The sequence below is a fragment of the Haplochromis burtoni genome, unplaced genomic scaffold (assembly GCF_018398535.1).
Source record: "Haplochromis burtoni strain Fernald_Lab_line unplaced genomic scaffold, NCSU_Asbu1 Contig_420, whole genome shotgun sequence".
Classification (NCBI taxonomy): Eukaryota; Metazoa; Chordata; class Actinopteri; order Cichliformes; family Cichlidae; genus Haplochromis; species Haplochromis burtoni.
In genome coordinates this window covers 447139-464131 of record NW_024582781.1, presented here as the reverse complement: position 1 = coordinate 464131, position 16993 = coordinate 447139, and the positions used below count along the sequence as shown (strand labels likewise).

Here is a 16993-nt window from a genome sequence, read left to right as displayed (position 1 = left end):
TCCATTCTGGCGTAATGTGAAAGCTGGAGCACTGGTTCACACCGGAGACATTCAAGGTCGAGCTACTCCGAATGAAGGGGTGACGGGGGAGTGAAGAGATTTAAAGAAAAGCAGCTGAGTCAATGGAGGACCGCGGAGCAGATTTGGCACGGCGTACATGTAACCTTGAATTATTGTTTTTTGTCTCTCTCTCACGCATTGAAAGCTTTTCTACAAGCCCTTCTCAAAAATATATCCTTTTTTGTCACCAACATTAATGGCACAATCAGCCTGAAAAAATTGCAGTCACAAATTATTCATTGTAATCCTCCATTTGAGGACCCTAATGCCTCTAATTGGGCTTTTATGACTTACAAACTCTATCTTCCGCTCCCTTTTTTACATTTTTTTCCCCCTTCTGGCGTTTGTTTTTCTTCCTTCTCGCCTTGCTGCAGAGTGACATTGAGCCTCTCCCTGTTGGGGTGCTCTCTTGTCTCACTCCAGTGCACATTTTCGCTGTCCCCTCTCCTCCTCCCCCAGACAATGAGCTTTTGACTGAATACATTATCCGAGCTGTTGTTCTGTTTGTTGTTGTTTTAGCATCCAAGAAAAGAGATGAATTATTAATGATGACAGACAAAAAAGAGAAAAAAAAGAGGAAAAAATCTATTATTTTTAGGATTGTTGCTGAGTGCTGCGGCTCCATCAAGAGGCCTGTGAATAAGACCGTAAATGCTGATAAACCTGATCAATTATTGCAAGAATTTTTGTTTACATTAAATACATGCAGGATGCAGAACTAGAAAACAAACGTTGTCACTGCTTTGTTCTCACCATGTAATCAACAATTAAAAAGGATTAAAACTTTAATCTTCAATATTCAAGATATTATTAAATGTATTTGCATGTTGCTTTTCCATGTTATAGGTCTTCTTCTTGGATCAAAATACAGCTTTCCATATCACATGCTGCTTGTAATTTTTTTGGAATCCCAAATTTAATTTAAATGTGTGGAAAACCAGATATGTTGGAAGCTCAGTTTCAGATAGGTAGCCTTGTGGTCTGGCAGCTTGACCTGTTGCTATCTTATTGATCCATCAGTAAACTGAGCTAATAACTTGAAAGACAGACATGGAGCAAAGCAACCCTGATCACCCGGTCATTTAAGAAGCTTTAGGCTCTAGTCTGCAGTTGTCAACTAGTGGAATAATGTTAACTGTGCAACCTTGTCAGACTCCTTTAAAGTTACTGTAGGTTACCTAATACAGGCTGTTGCTAAGATAGTCTCTATGCATGCATGGATGGACAAGCATTGCTGGGAACATGTGATTATGTATTAACTTGTTCCTTATAATCTAAACATCTACCAGATCACTGGCCACCCATCTGAATTGGGGTTGGGGGTTTTTTTAACCACATGCTACTGTAAATCAGCAAAAGATCAGAAACTGGGAGATCCAATTTATTTATTAAAAGCTCTGGGTGTTCCAAACTGGGGAAATTCTGTTAAAACAGGAAGTTTACCAAACCTTTCCTCTTTTTCGATTCCTCAGTGGATCGCCATTGATCTGATGGATGTTAACAGGTAAAGTTTCACTCATATTAATTACATGAGTTTCTTTTGAATTTAAGTTTCAATGTTAGCCTCAAACTTGACTGTAAAGACCTCATTTTTTTCCAGATCGCATGGTGATGTAGAGGACATAATACTAAATCCTACATGTGGGTGTAATAAGTCTGCCGAAGGCACAACTATAAAAATCAATTTCCTCACATAATAGTCTCAATACTCTGCTGTAAAATATGTTATACAGAATCTGCTTTTACTTCTCAGAAGTGTATCGGTAGGTTCAGAGTACTTAAAAAAATGTAATATCCCTTTCCTCAAAAATATGGCAGGGTTCCTCCATACACGAGCTATTTCACTGAGATGCATGTTAAAATGAAACACTTTTTAGGTCATGATTTCTACTTATTAAAAATAAAATGAGCAGAGTTCTACAAAGTTAGGTAAAAAAAAATAATAATAATAGTAATGAGATTCATAATGGAGATAGTTTCCAGCAGTTTGAGTTGTTTTATTCTGTCAAAGTGAAAATCAAATATCCATCAACTTCACCAATCATCTGTGACTCTCCTGGGTTTACGTCTCAATACAACCATCAAAGTCAGCGCGTTCCTCGGATCCATCTTATTGGTACTAATCTGAATCAGGGATTACTGTGCCCCCTTTTGGTTTTGAATAAGCACTGCATGGGCATTACAAGCCTCACAGCACATTCTCAGTGAGCTCACGGCTAAGAGGTGTGATTATTAGACTGATTAGAATGAAGGATGCACTACACTGGTGATCATCAGGAGGAGGAAATGCATTGTTTTTGCATTTGTTTCACTAAGTAGAATCAGGGGCCAAGGGGCTTGTGTTTTGATCAAAGAAACAGCCACCGGTGACATATTATCGGCTGTGATTGTGTCAGTTTGTCACCGCGCTGAATCAGACATGTGGACCATTCATCACAGAAGAAAGCTGCATTTTTTCTCCCTCTCTCAGGTCTCAGCGATAAGAGGTGAATGAAGAAAAATGACGGCGAGATGGAGCTTGTCCACTATCTATCACAAAGCAATAGGGGCCGACCACTGTATGTTGAGCCGTCAAACGCTGCTTCTGCTTTTGCTTCTAGTTTGTTTTATAGAGAGCTGTCAAGCATCATTAATCAAATTGGTTTGACTTTGTGGTTTGTGTCAAAAATTGTTGCTGTGTCCTACAAGCAACAGTGGATCGTGATTTTAAAAAGGCATCAGCTCAAGTAGAAAATTTCAGATATTTGATTGATTTTAATACCACCGAGCCCTGTTTCAGACGTCTATTTTTCTCCCTCTCGTTTGTATTTATAGCGTTGCTTTTACTGTAAGTCCTTCTTCCCTCATACGGGGGGGAGGGGGGGGGACAGCCTGCCTGTTTGGAGTTTACAGGATCAAAGAAGAGGTAAATATCATTTCCATAACATTTGAACCAGTTAACCACCAGCACAATACAGAGAAACACTACTGTAAGCGCCTGACAATGCCAATGAGGCAGGAACTCTGTGATTTGCCGCTCCGCCAAAGAGGAGGGAAGCGAGCGAAAACATGGAGGAGGTGAGAGGTCAACTGCGCTCTCCCTGCATCATTTTCCAAGCAGCCCCTCAAGCACTGGTGATGTTTTAGGCAAGTGTACCTCACTTTGGGGGGAGGCCTGATGGATGCCGTTCCCAAGGTGAATGGAAAGAATAGCATTAAGCTGCACCACACTGCCTGGGGAGAGCTCCACTGCTTTGGGTGATTCATCTATTGATTATTTCTACCAAAGCATGGAGGTGCCATGTAAACACACATATATTAGTAGTCTACAATGCACATGTGCACCCCTTACACACATCCAGACGCAGCGGATCCAGCAAAGCAAGCCTCGGGCCTGCTCACTGTTTTATAATCAGATTCCGACTTTTACCAGCTCGTGGGCATCTTTAAACCACGAGGCAGATACATCAGATGGAGAACTAAATAGAGATGAATGAAGAGATGAAGGAATAAATAAATGATAAATAGCATTACCTCGATTTGTGTGGGCCAGCTATTATGTTATTGATTCCAGCTGGAGTTTTTTAGTTGTACTCACAGCGCAGTATGTGGGCCAAGTCAGATGTTTACACTTATTTTGTGTTGTATAAAAATGGCAGAATTTAAATTTTTCTCAGTGGAGTGCTAAATGCATTCAGGGCGTACAATACATCTTCAACTAAAGCAGAATTCATCAACTTACAGGATTTAATGCAAATGTAATGTTCCAATCAGAGGACATGCGTGCTTTACGAAACTGAACACTTTTTTTTTTTTTGAATAACTGAAATCAACTTGATTTATAAAGCACCAATTCACCTCATCAGTTGCCTCAAGCCATTTTATATTGTAAGGCAAAGACCATGAAATATTAGAAAGAACCCCCAACAATCACACGACAGCCACATAAGCCAGTCCAGGTGACCAGAGGACATCATGCCACTAATTAAAACCCATGTCAGAGCCCGTCGTTGTGAATCCTGGAGCTTTTTGTGTTATTTCTTAGTTTTTAAAACCTGTTTTGTTTATTGGATCTTTTTTTTCTGGCATCAGAGGCATTTTTTCTTAAAAAAAAAAAAAGTGGTGAGAAATGCCAGGAAAATTAACAGATTTCTGTCTGATAATTGAAATTCTCTTCTGTTATTAAAACCAGTTTTAGTCCCCACTAGATGTGATGCTGCTGGTGCAGAACAGCTTTCAAAATCCTGATCATACATGATACATTTTGGATTTTTATGAACCTACTCTAACTGCCCAATTTCTCTTTATTAAAAAAAAATCATTTATTTTTCGTCGTTGCATAATTTTTCCAGTATTTTTTATAACTTTTTTTTATAATTTAAATATTTTTTTTTTATAATTCAGGAAGATCTTGGTGGAAAGAGCTGCAATACAACTGTAAGCAGTTTAGTGGCTTTCATATTGACATCAACATGATCACTGAAATCAAACATCAAAGACTTTTTTCATTTTTTAATTATGAATTTTGTGTGTTGTGTGAGTGATTAAGAGATTTTCCTTTGATTTTGAGGTTGTACGGTGGAGTCTTGCCGTGTAGGTTCCTTTGTTGTCCATCAGTGTTCTGTACATGCACTCACTTTTCCTTGTTTGTTCAGGTGTGTTTAACTAAACCGATCCAGAGAGTGATCTTGCATTCATCCCAAAGGCCCCTCATTAATGTGTTTGAACCTGTGTGTGCTCATGTGACTGAAGTGTCCTCCAGGATTTCACTCACCTCGTCTCCAGAGACAATAATCAGTAAAACCTCTTTGCGTCTGTTTCCTCTCTGTCGTTCACCTGTGCTAATAACATCACGGTTGTATGCTTGATCAGAAATGACATGTAGTATTTTTGTTATACCACGTTATAAATCCAGCTTCGTTGCGTCTGAATAATGACGGATATTAGTGCTCTGGTTGAAATTCAACCTTTCCCTGCTTGGAAAAGGATAATGCCAGAGTTGTCACTTACATTGGATATCATTGCTTTGGGCAGGAGAAAGAGCTTCTCTCCAGCATGTGTGTTTCTTTTCCTGCAGACTTTTTTTTTTTGGTAAACGTTAGACATGGCTCTTTCCCTTAGGGGCGGTAATGGCATTCTCCATGACAACGGCAGCGTGACATGGCTGTGCCCTTGAGGGCCAGGCATCTCCTCTGGGAGGAGCGCCGCAGAAACACGACAGGGTCAATGGTCACCTCCCATCATCCACCAGCAACCCATGCTCCTCTCTCTCTCTCTCGCTTCTCAGGTGGAGCAAGGAATGTTAGAGAAAGAGAGATAAAGAGAGGGAGACACAGAGAGAGAGAGAGAGAGAGACGAAGAGAAAGAAAGTCTTCAAGTGAGCCCACTCAGTCCAGGCCTGGCAAACAAGAAGCTTTAGCCACAGGCGGTTCTGGCTAGGTCTTGCATAGCTCCTTGCTGTTCCTTTAAGGCCAGGGCTGGATCAATACATATAGTAGTGCAGATTCTTTTGGCACCCAAGTATAGCTATGCAGTATTGCCCCAAGGTATGGGTCCATTAAAGACATAACTGTGTGTGCATGTGAGCAAAGTGGACTGAGTTTATTCAGGAAGGTGCTGAAATGCTTGGCATAAAACCCATGCTTACACTAAAGATATTCTTTTTTTTCCCTTTTCTTTTTTCTGGAAATGCAAGAAATTATCTCATCTCTAATAAATATTACATGTATTTCTTACTCACGGCATGTCCCTGAATGGGTATGGATTTTTGAACAGCAATAGCCTACGGGAAAATAACTCTGACACTAAAAAAAACAAAACAAAACAAAACAAAAAACCCCAACTGAGTATTAGAATAAGGTTCCATATAATTTCAGTTAAATATATAAAATGCTTTTTGTCTATTTTGTCTTTGTAAGCAGCGATTTTATAAAAAAAAAAAAGAAAAAAAAAAAATCTCAAAAAGAGATGGTGTCAGGCTCGTGCATTTTAAAAGCAAAGCTCTTCTGCCACCTGGTGACTAAAATCCAGACCAGAATATGAGACAGCTCTTTTTTACAGTATTATTGATATCTGGAAGCATACAAACAGGCATCCTGAAAGAGAAAATAAATTTCAAACATACAGAAAATAAGCCTATAATTGCAATTAAAGACACACAAAAAAGAAGCTCTCGCATAGAGTTGTGTTTGTGTTGGCACATGCTGAATGAAAATGGTTTATTAAAAAAAAAAAAAAACCCACACAGGACATTTTCCCTCATGTCCTATGAATTTGGCCTTCTTCATAACAGAAAATGTTTATGCTCAACATGTATATAAATCATTTTTGTAACAAAAATCAGACATTTGACAGTGAGCACAAACCTTAAAAAGAAAAGAATAAAAACTGATGATGTTCTTAGAAATTATTCAGTCTGGTGTCCACAGTCAGGCCCAACTGTGAACCAGGACTTTCATTCAAACATCTGAGAGGAAGCAGGTCAGGCACCTGTAGAAGAATAAGAGAAATGTTTCTAAGTCACAGGGCCTCTAGCAAGCAGACATGCAGTGGAAGACAGTCAGACATGTGAATATAATTATTAGTGAGTTCTAAAGTAAGTCATCACAGTAAAGAGACTTAACTAAACTACCAGTCGAGTACAGAACTCACCATACTGATATGTGGACCGAGGTGGTGATGGAAGCAAACCATGTGCACCACTGGAAAGTTGAGGGCCTTTACTGCATTGAGATCTCTGGACAGCTATTGCTACTGCCTGAGCAAATCTGGAAGGGGCTGCACTCTTCTTTTCCAGACTGTTCTGTTCAGGCCTAGGTGAAGTAGGCTCGTCTTGAAGGGTCTCCCTGAATACTTTAATTTGCCCATTCAGGGCAACTGTAGGGCTTGATATTTGGGAGGACAGCAAAGAGGGGGATGTAGTATCCTCTCTTTCATTCTCCATTATCGCTATGTCTTCATTGAAAAAGACAGGTGGAGGAGGTGGAGGGAAACTGCCCTCCTCCTTCTCATCTTCTTCTTGCACCACTTCCTCCTCAGCTTTCGTCTCATCGGCGCACGTGTCTGCGCTGGAATTATCGACAAATTCCTTCTGAGGTTCTGAGTGGATGTGATCTTCAGTATTAACCTCTCCATAACTGCACCCTGAAATCACCTCTGATGAGACCTCATAGCCCACCTCTTCCCTCTCCTTTTCAGAGGTGTCCCTAGCCTCCGACAGAGGTGGACTGGGTAAGTTCTGATCAGTTAAATCATGCAAAAGTGGAGGAGAAGCCAGGTTGTCAGGAAGCTGAGTCTGCTGAGAGGAGGTATCCGGACTGGGTGCAGGGTCTTCACTCCCCGATGTGTCTGGTGAATATCGTTTCTCATCAGTATCTACTTGATTATTCCCAACCTCATGAGATGTTTTGCTCTCTGGGGTATCTTTAGGTGATATACAGCACTGGTCTGGAAGATCTCCGGTAAGATCTTGTGTTTTCTTCAGAGGGATAACTTTAAATGTGGTCATCCCCCTCTTCTCAGCTGGATACTCCCATTCACTCTCAGTTGGAAGGTTAGATTTGAAAGCGGATTCAACATCTGTGCAGAAAACTTCACTATTTGGACACCTTGGGGTCATGGGGGTAAAGGAGGAGCCATTTTGAAATTTGGGGAAAGTGGCAGAGTTCTTCAAACGTCTGACCAGTGTTTCTCTAGAAACAGAAGACATCAGGACTTTGGCAAGGTTGCAGCGGGCGCTGGAGAAGTCTTTGCCTCGTAACATAGGCAGATAGGGATCAGCCACTTCGTGGAGATGAGCCAGTGATTGCTGTAAGGAGGATGATCCTGACTTTGGCTGTAAAGGGCGTGCCAGTGAAGATGGTGATCTGTTTACACACTCTGACTCATCTCTTTCTTTTAGTTCCTCCGGAGTGTTCAGGGACTTGACAGTTTCTAAAGAAACAGGAAAGACTTAGCAACAGTTTTCATCTTAATTATTCATTTTTAAAAGGTCTTGGACCCAAAAATCTGTGTGCAGATACTTCTAAATTATTAAAAACCCTTACTTTTTTGTACACACATAGGAATAACTTTAAATGAAGAAATTGACTATAAATGGTTAATATTGTGGCACTCAACAGTTGGTATCAGTTCAGGAGAATAATGGTCTTTATCTGGAAGCAGATAAAGCAAGGACTGAGCAAACCAAACAAGAAGGCCTTTGGTAAACTCCAAGCGTTGTCTGAACATCCTTAGAAGAACCTAAAGATGGAGCTTCAAGGATGCTTTCCATCCTTGATTTGAATAACCTCGTCAAAGTCTTGTAGAAACTTACACTTACACTTAATTTGTGTGCAAAAAGTAAAGCGGATTTAAATTATTTCTGAGGCAACGGTATATCATTAAGATGTAGGCTTACATAGTATACAGACATATACATTAAAATATTGATATGATTATCAATCATTTTAATAATAAAATAATCTAGAAAAGTGTGCACATAAAACTGTTACATTTATCTTAAGATGTATTGTCTAAATGAGTAAGCAGAAGAATCAACTTCAAGGACTTGAACATTATACTTTAAAACACATAACTATATTATTTAGCAAAGAAAGAACTAAACATGCAAGATTTTAAAAAGTCACTTTGGAATCAACAGAATTAATAATTCATTTTAACCAAATGCTCTTCTTGGTTGCTTCTTTATCATTTAAAAGGCACAATAACTAACTCTAGTCTAACCCATTAATAGGAAATCACACACAAATTAGAAAAAGCAAAGTACAGAATTATCAGAGAAATATGGATCAGTAGTATAAGCAGACAGCTGAACAGCACAAATGTACAGCTTATAAATGTAGAAGGCGTGAATACAGTGCCCGCCATAATCTTTGGGACAAAAAACACAATTTGTTGCTTTTCCTTTGTGCTGTGCACCATCACAGTGGATTGTAAGGTGTAGATATGACAAATGAGGTGTAATTTATAGATTTTCATTGTAATTTTAATCTCATTTTAAATATGAGATGTGAGGAAGACTGTCATTAGGATAAAAAAATCCAAATAAACCTATCAGAGAAAAAGCAGAAACTCTACAAGTGGCTAAATCAATATTCTGGTGTTAAAAAGAATGAATGCACTGACCAGTTCAAAGGGAAACTAAAGTACGCAACAACAATAACCCAAAGCAACCCAAGAGTTCCTAAAAGTAAAGGCAAATCTTTCAATGGCTAAGTCAGTCACCTGATCTGAACCCAAAACAGCATTCCTTTCCATGATTAAATATCAAACTCAATACGGCAGCAACTGAAGGTGGCTGCAGTGAAGGTCTTTATATCTCAATTTATGTTAGATTCTCCCATTAGCTAACATTAACCTCTGAAAATGTCTAATTCTTTTTATAAAACCAACATTTGTGTCTTTGTCTCAAATGTTATAGAGGGCACTGTGTGTCCATATAAGCCCCCAACAAGATCTACAAAAGCCACTAAGACGGGAAGGAGGAAGAAGAGGCCAACGCAGGAAGAAGATGGAGAGGAGCAATAGGGTGATGGAAGGAGGAGAGCAAAAAGTGACAGGGGTGGTGGCAGCAGCAGCAGCAGCAGCCCTCAATTACCTCCTTGGGATGGCACAGAGTCTGTAAGCAGGGAGGAGACAAAGCTTCAGTCTAATAGCTTCCTAACTAACATCCAAGATGTTTAGAACCACCTCTTACTGAAGAGACTCCGTTAAATGTTCTGCCACGGATGCAAAAATCCTGTTATGTTAAAGATCAGATTGTAGGGGATCATGTTTACGCAAGCGTAAGAGATCAGGAGTGTGTTTAATGTCCATCTACCTTTGGCTGGGAGTTGTTTTTTCAGCATCACATTGACACTAGCTCAGCAGTGTGGCATGTGTTGTGGTTTAAAGAAAACGAAGGAGTGAACCAACAATGAGGCTGCTGTTCACAATTAAACTGTTATTAGATCACCAAAAGAAAGCTTTTTTTAAAAAGTCATCAATTTACTTATTCTCACTTAGTTATTATTAGCAGTTTTTAACTAAAAATGAAATCAAGAGCCAAATCTGTAGCAGATCATTAAAAAGAAAGCATGTCCACACAGAACCTGGACCCAGGCAGGGGACACATTTCAGACAGTAATACAGGGGAATGAAAGCTTGAAGCTGAGGACAGACTGGAGCCAATATGTCTTATGAACAAGGCCCTGGGTCATTTCACACAGGGTTCAACTGTATGGACCGATAAATGCTATGTTTTTTTTGTCAGATTTAACTGCCAAATCTCCCATTTGAAGGCATTTTCTTTGATAATTTTCATCTTAATTTCATTTCTTTCTTGAACCCCTCTGAGGTTTAGAGGATTCATCTCTGTTTAAACACATTTGATTTCCAATTTGACAGCATTTCAGTAAAAATGACCTTTTACTGAAATACTGCAAAAGGGCAATTTTACAGGGATTACTTCACAAGCATAGTTTACTTGTTTACTTGCAGACAGTCACCACTAGGTAGCAACATAAACAGCTTGCCCTATAAGAGATGAAGCAATGAGACTGACAATAATTTGTAAGTTTAAAGTGAAAGACTGGCTCCATTATCTCAATTAATGCCTGGAATCTTTTTTTTTTTTTTTTTTTTTTTTGTTTCCCCACAGCGCCACCATTTTGCATTCATGATTTTACCTTTAGTATCTGTCAGCAGCTCCTGGAGTGTGTTTGCACAGGGAGGTGGTGGGGCCCTCCTCTTGGTACTTCTTAAGGTAGATCCTTCAGAGCTCTACAGAGACACAATGGTATCATTGGCATATGTCCCAAGTATTTCCATTTATATAGTGGTTCCTTTATTCTTTCACAGTTTGACCAGTGTTCTCATTTTTACAAAAAGATTTTTCAGGATGTTCTGGTCGTGTTCCATTTTCATCCCTGCCACCAACTAACCTGTGCTCCTCCTAAATTGCAGGTGCTGAAGTTACTGACACTCTGAGAAACAGCAACTGGTGGCGGGGGGGCTTGCCTCTTCTTGGGCTTTTCTATAGGCAAGGTGTTGGAAGATGAAATGCTCTCCGAATTCATACGGAGTACCGCTTGTTTCCTGGGTCCTGGAGAAGCAGGAGCACTTACTGCGCCCTGCTACACGTGAAATGTAAATGCTGGTCATCAGTAAAAGTTGATCAATAAAGAATAAAGTAAACATTGTTCTCCTCACAGACTGACAATATACCATTTCGTGTTTCTTCTTCCTTCTTCTAAATAAGCTGAAGAATCCTTTCTTCTCCTTCCATTTCTTCTCCTTTTTTGGCAGGTCTAGGGAATGAAAAGGATCTGATTGGTAAGTGATATGCAGTATAAACCCTGAATGGCGAGCCACTATATGAAATTGTTTGGGTTGGTTACCTTGCAGTGGAAGTGAGAGGACTTCTGCTGGTGTGACAGTTGTTACAGACAGAAAACAAAGTTGCCAAAATGGATGAATTAGGTTAATATTTACAGAGGAGCAGGTGTATTGCAGGAATAAAAGATATGTGACTACGACTACTAAGACAGCAAGGTTTTGTGAGACATGGCATCATGGGAAGATTTTTTTTAAGAAATAAACAACTTATCTATGGATCCCATAACATATACAACATGTTGCATTTGGCTTCTTCTTCCAAAGGTTACAGTGCAAATTGAATTACTCACTAAATACTTTATTAGGAACACCACATTACTGCAGGGTCAGTACGTCATATCTCTGAGACAGTCAGGTGCACGTGGTCATGAAGCTTAACTACTGAATTCATATCAAGTGATCATGTTCATAAAACCAGTTTGATGGCTCTTGCTTTGTGCCATGTTGCATTTCCCAAACAGCAACCTTGGACTGTTGACACAAGCGGCTTGGCTCCAGGGATTTGTGCTGCTGACACCATCTGCAGCCTCAACAGAAAAGGCCAAAGCCATGTTTTTCCAGTTTTTAATTGTTCCATTTTGTTTAGACTTTGTTTACTGCAGACTTAGAGTTTTGTGCTTCACAGGAGTGAAACCTGGAATGGACTCGTCCTGTTTAGACTGTTTGCTGAATCTGGCTTCATCTGGCTGAATCTGGGTCCACTCCTCCGAGTGTTAAATACAACACTGAGTGTTAAATTAACACCTTTGACAGTGTTATATGTTTAAAAGTAACCTAGTCAGTTTTGAAGATTAACAAAGACTATCACTGAGCAGTGCTGATTTTCTAACACTGGAAAATAACTCAAAATGTTAGAAATATTCCAGTGTTAGAAAATCAGCACTGCTCAGTGTTAGTCTTTGTTAATCTTCAAAACTGACTAAGTTACTTTTAAACATATAACACTGTCAAAGGTGTTAATTTAACACTCAGTGTTGTATTTAACACTCAGAGGAATGGACCCATATAGACACTCTCTAGTGTTAATTTAACACTGGAGATTTTGCTGTGTACTTAAGGCAGAACAAACAGTGATACCATACTCAAAGTAATTGACATCTAATTTCCCCCCACTTTCAGCCTTTAACTATTTATGTTAACATAAACAAAAGTTTCTGATGTGTACCTGCTGTGTTTATGCTGTACAGCTTTAACATTATTACCCAAACAGGGGGACAACAGAAATGAGGTTTTCCTAACAAAATAACATACACAAGCCAGTGTGACATTACCTGAATTAAATCGTGGTAAAGAACATCACAGATCTTTTAAATATTTAGAGGGACATAAGATCACAGGACTGCTGACTAGCAGCTTTCACATCCTTCATACCTGTTTCTGTTGTCTTGGGCTGATGATGGTCAGTGAGGTCTTTACCCCCCGTGTCTTTGGCAAACACTTCCCTGAGTCCGTGGTCATTTAAGCTCTTAGTCAGGTCCAGCAGCTCTTTGGATTGAGAGTCTTTCAGTAATATGGTTGTTTCTACTTTAAACTCACACTTGTCACACACCAACGGCAGCAGCATCTGCAGCGGCAGTTTGGGATCGACTCGCACCACAGTCTTATGGGATTTATTGTAGTTGATCAACAGACGTATTGTTGCCTGCAATGAGAAACAACCGTTAACATATACTCATTGTGATGAAGCGCGATGAAGCAACGTTTTACTTTACAACTTTCCCTCTCCTTTTTACCTCAGGCACGTATGGCCCCTTGAGCTTTTCCTCCATCCCTTTGGGCTTCAGCACAATCTTCTCAGCTTCTACCGAGCCAATAGTAGAGTTTGGTTTGAAACTTATGTTGCTCTTGTTGGGAGATAGAATATCAACAGTATAGTCTGAAGGATTCAGATGGTTACTTGCACAGAAAGTCACTATAAAGTCCATCAGTGGTTTACTGTGAAGATGAGAATTTAAGGATTATCTTAACATGTTTTGCACTTTGTGAAAATCATTGCTGTTGCAGCAGTTATTTATTTATTTATTTTTAAACTGTGATATGACCCACCTTCCATGCACTGTGACACTCTTCTCCAGCCCACCTGGCAGAACCACGCACAGCAAATGGTCTCTTTGCAGTGGACCCACCTCCTCGCTCATCTCTGTGAACCTCAGAGGAAGTCACGGGGACGCACAAGATCTGAAGTTGTTCCCAGTGTCAGACAAATGACCTGTAAGCCATTTACATTCCTAAATATGATTAAAACATGACCTCCCACAAACTAACAGAAACCAAATGGCCACCATACTTCACTATTTGGCAACAGCTAATTATCATCTTTAAATTATTCTTGTATTTTATGAATTTATGACTTATCAATAAAATATCATAAACTGTGACAATGATCTTTACTGTTTGTTATTCAGTTTACTGACTGCCAGCGACATACTGGGAAATAAGTTTATCTTGTATGGTGACCTACGTTTATGAGTCAGTCCATGAAAAATTAACACTGTCTCTATTGTGACAGTGTTTATTTCCTGGTTGTATAGTATTTAGACTGTCATGTGGTTATTTCCTGTAACCCGCTACTATGGACTTAAAGGGCCTGTAGATTGGACATTTTTCCATAGTATCACATTTACATGGCTTCATTATGTATACTAAAGTTGAAACCCCAGCTGTTTCTGAGGATGTCAGGTGGAACACTTTCTCAGATTCAACTGACCTCATATGGAATTACTCTATTGTCACATTTACTTTGTAGTATTTATAGATCCAGTCACATGAACTTGTAAGACTGAAATTGCTCATTCAAAGGTGAAGAACTGAAAAAAACGTTTGTGTGTTTGGGTTTTTTTCCCCTCGCCATTCTTAGAATTACAAGGTAAAGAAACAGGAAACATGAAAGCAATGATAAAGCTCTCTAAGAATCTATTGGCCCACATACGAACCCCTTAAGTGAAATATGACGAAAAAAAAATAAAAAGGAGAGAGCCTGAAACCCAAATTGCGATTACTGCCGTGATTCCCTGTTTTCCCACGTCTCAACCTCCGCCGTGAACTGAAGGTTGCCTATCTGGGTACATGTGAGGACACCTCACCTCCTTCATGGGATTCCATTACGCTCTGTCCTCACCTTTGACCTTGTGTTGTTCTCTGCCATTGCTTAGATGCAGTCTCTCAAATAGCTCGATTAAAAGCCAACGCCCCGATGTGTGTTTGAAAAAGAGCTGCTCAGCGGAGCGTGCTACAAAACAGCTGCATGTCTCCGCTCATCAACACGCGCGTGTCACAGGCCGCTGAAGCGCGCGCACAGACGCTGGTACACTGAACAGCCAAACTAAACCTGTAGTCCTTTACTACACCCGAACAAAGGGTGTCCGATATACACACCGGACACCTGAATTATCAGTAACAATTAGAACGCTATTTTTATTTGCATTTTAAGCAGTTAGCCTAGTTATCTCGTTAAATTTAAACTATCTAAAGGAACAATTTATTCCACTATTAGCCTTCACCGAATAACCAACAGTTAAAAACTCGGTAGAAACTTATCCTACATGCACAACAAATTTGTGTGAATAAATACACAGTACATGATCCGCTCAGCCTGTCTGTCTTCAGCCATGTCGTTCAGGCAGTAATGCTGAGCACCAAATAAGCTTAGGCTACTCTGTTTCTTGAGTAAGAAGGATTAGTGCTTTTAAAAGGCTGCATCTCTACCCGCAGTCACATTCAAAGACACAGGAATGATTCATTGTATATGCACTCATAACACTATTACACTCACCTGTGTCCAGACATTGGTCCCATTCTCTTTCAGGTTTGTCCTCTGTATTGTTAAGTGATGGGAGGAGAGAAGGAGAGGGGCAGGGGAATTCTCTCACTCTGTAAGCCAGCCACACCCACAGGCCCTGCCCAGTCATGTGATGGCACTTTGCATGTTTGTTTATGTGCATGGCTACTGTGTGTATGCTTTGTGGGTGTTGGTGTTGAGGAGGACAAGGAGGATTGATATCTGCATGGGCATGTGTGTGATAACCTGGTGAACCATTCTGCAACTTTAAACTCTGCCCCATCAGTGCTGAAAGACTGCCACTCATTTTGTAAAAAAACAACAACCCTCTAATCCATATAAGCTACTGATCCTCTCTATTGAGTCGGGCTAAATTATGACATCTCAGCAAGAGCCCATCATATTGTATAGCATGCAGGAACCAGTGCTGTTCTGTATACACGCAAATAAACTTTTACCCCATTGCACAGAATACATGAAACAAACTTAAGCTACAGTGGTGATTCAGCTATCATCAGTGTTGTACTGGTCTTTCACAGTGTTTTGCACCATTAGAAAATTGCATTTTCTTGCTGGCACTTAGTCCACTACATTATATAACTGTGCTATAAATTGAGTCAAGCTGGGTCAATACCCTCAGGGCTAATGTCTTCTGGGTAATGTAGTAAATCTCTTATTGAGTAGCTGTAGGAGCGTTGAACAAGGAATGTAAGCTAAAAATAACACAAGGAACACTTTAAGCAGTTGTTACCATCCTTTGGTGGGTGACAGGGCAGGATCTCCCAAGAATTAAAATTGACCCATTCTTGTGCTCCTATGCCAGTTCAATAATTTCTTAACACCTGTGCTGTTTACCTTGCAAATGGATTTGGCTCAGATTCAATTAAAATATTATATCGTTTTTTTGTTAACTAAACAAGGTTTGAATAAGGTTATATAAACACTTAAACCTAACCCTAGAGATTGTGAACACTGGACCCTGGAAACTTAGTCTGTGTGTAGAGCTTTTAAGCAAGTGTTAGCATTCTGAAGCTGAATTTAAAAGGCAAATGGTCAAACTTTTATCAGGTAAAAACTGTTAAAATGCTGGCATGTTATTACTGAGCCAAGATGGAAACTATTTCAAGCAAGTCTGTCTGCCTAGAAAGTTTTTATAATATATAGTCAGTACTTATGTCTTTGTCTGTTTATGGTCTACGCATGATTGCAATACTTTTGGACATAATTGTTGTCTCAGTCTACCAAAAATAATCTTGCATACCTACCATCAAATCTCTGTTACAGTCACAGTTTTGTATTTTTCTTTTTCTTTTTAAATGGGGTTAGGGTTAGCTATAAACCATCGCTTTAACTTACGGAAGGATTCTTGGATTTTCTTTTTTCTAAATAATATTTGATTAGTCAAGCCTTCCTTACAGAGGATGTTTATAAGACAATAATGAATAACTGAAACTCAAGCCAGGCTCCTGCATCATCCCACAGAGCCCTTTATTCATCTTTATACAGTAGGTGAGCAGGAACAGGCTGTTAAGTGGGAGTTTTAATCAAATTAAGAACAGGGAACACATGTCCACACCGACTGTAATCTTGTAATCTCATCACCAGTCTGTCAGTGGAGACTCAGTGGGCTACAGGAGCTGACTGCAGTAAACAGATCACCATGTGACTGTCTAGGTTAATGACTAACAGATGAATAGAAAGAATGTTTAATCACGTCACTCTGTTTCATCTTTTAGCATGTTGTGAAATGGAAGAAGGCCATGTCATGTGTACATATGCACTTTGCCTCAAAGCTTTAGC

The 16993-nt window shown here is 39.7% G+C and overlaps 1 protein-coding gene across 9 annotated transcripts; it reads right to left on the bottom strand.

Annotated features, from left to right (window-relative positions):
• Positions 1-6226: 6226 nt before the first annotated feature.
• LOC102292550 (protein cordon-bleu) lies at positions 6227-15369 on the bottom strand. 9 transcript variants are annotated; one of them, XM_042213125.1, is made up of 11 exons: positions 15188-15362; positions 13462-13624; positions 13149-13350; positions 12787-13057; positions 11418-11444; positions 11245-11327; positions 10962-11153; positions 10707-10800; positions 9638-9658; positions 6691-7971; positions 6227-6528 (listed from the first exon to the last, which is right to left on the bottom strand). In XM_042213125.1, exons 2-11 carry the CDS (start codon positions 13551-13553, stop codon positions 6521-6523), a joined length of 2271 nt encoding a protein of 756 aa, XP_042069059.1. In that variant the 5' UTR covers positions 13554-13624; positions 15188-15362; the 3' UTR covers positions 6227-6520. The 9 variants fall into 9 exon arrangements, with proteins under 9 accessions (XP_042069059.1, XP_042069060.1, XP_005944696.2 ...); XM_042213126.1 differs by having other exon boundaries at positions 11418-11441; positions 15188-15360; XM_005944634.2 differs by having other exon boundaries at positions 10962-11150; positions 11245-11444; positions 15188-15369.
• Between the last annotated feature and the right edge of the window lie 1624 nt (positions 15370-16993).

Excerpts from the sequence above, each read along its gene's own strand:
- LOC102292550 (XM_042213120.1), bottom strand. The coding sequence starts at position 13,553 with ATGAGCGAGGAGGTGGGTCCACTGCAAAGAGACCATTTGCTGTGCGTG. Across the intron at positions 13,058-13,148 it reads AGGGGCCATACGTGCCTGAG|GCAACAATACGTCTGTTGAT; the intron begins GTAAAAAGGAGA and ends TTCTCATTGCAG. Across the intron at positions 11,445-12,786 it reads GCCCAAGACAACAGAAACAG|CAGAAGTCCTCTCACTTCCA; the intron begins GTATGAAGGATG and ends CTGTCACACCAG.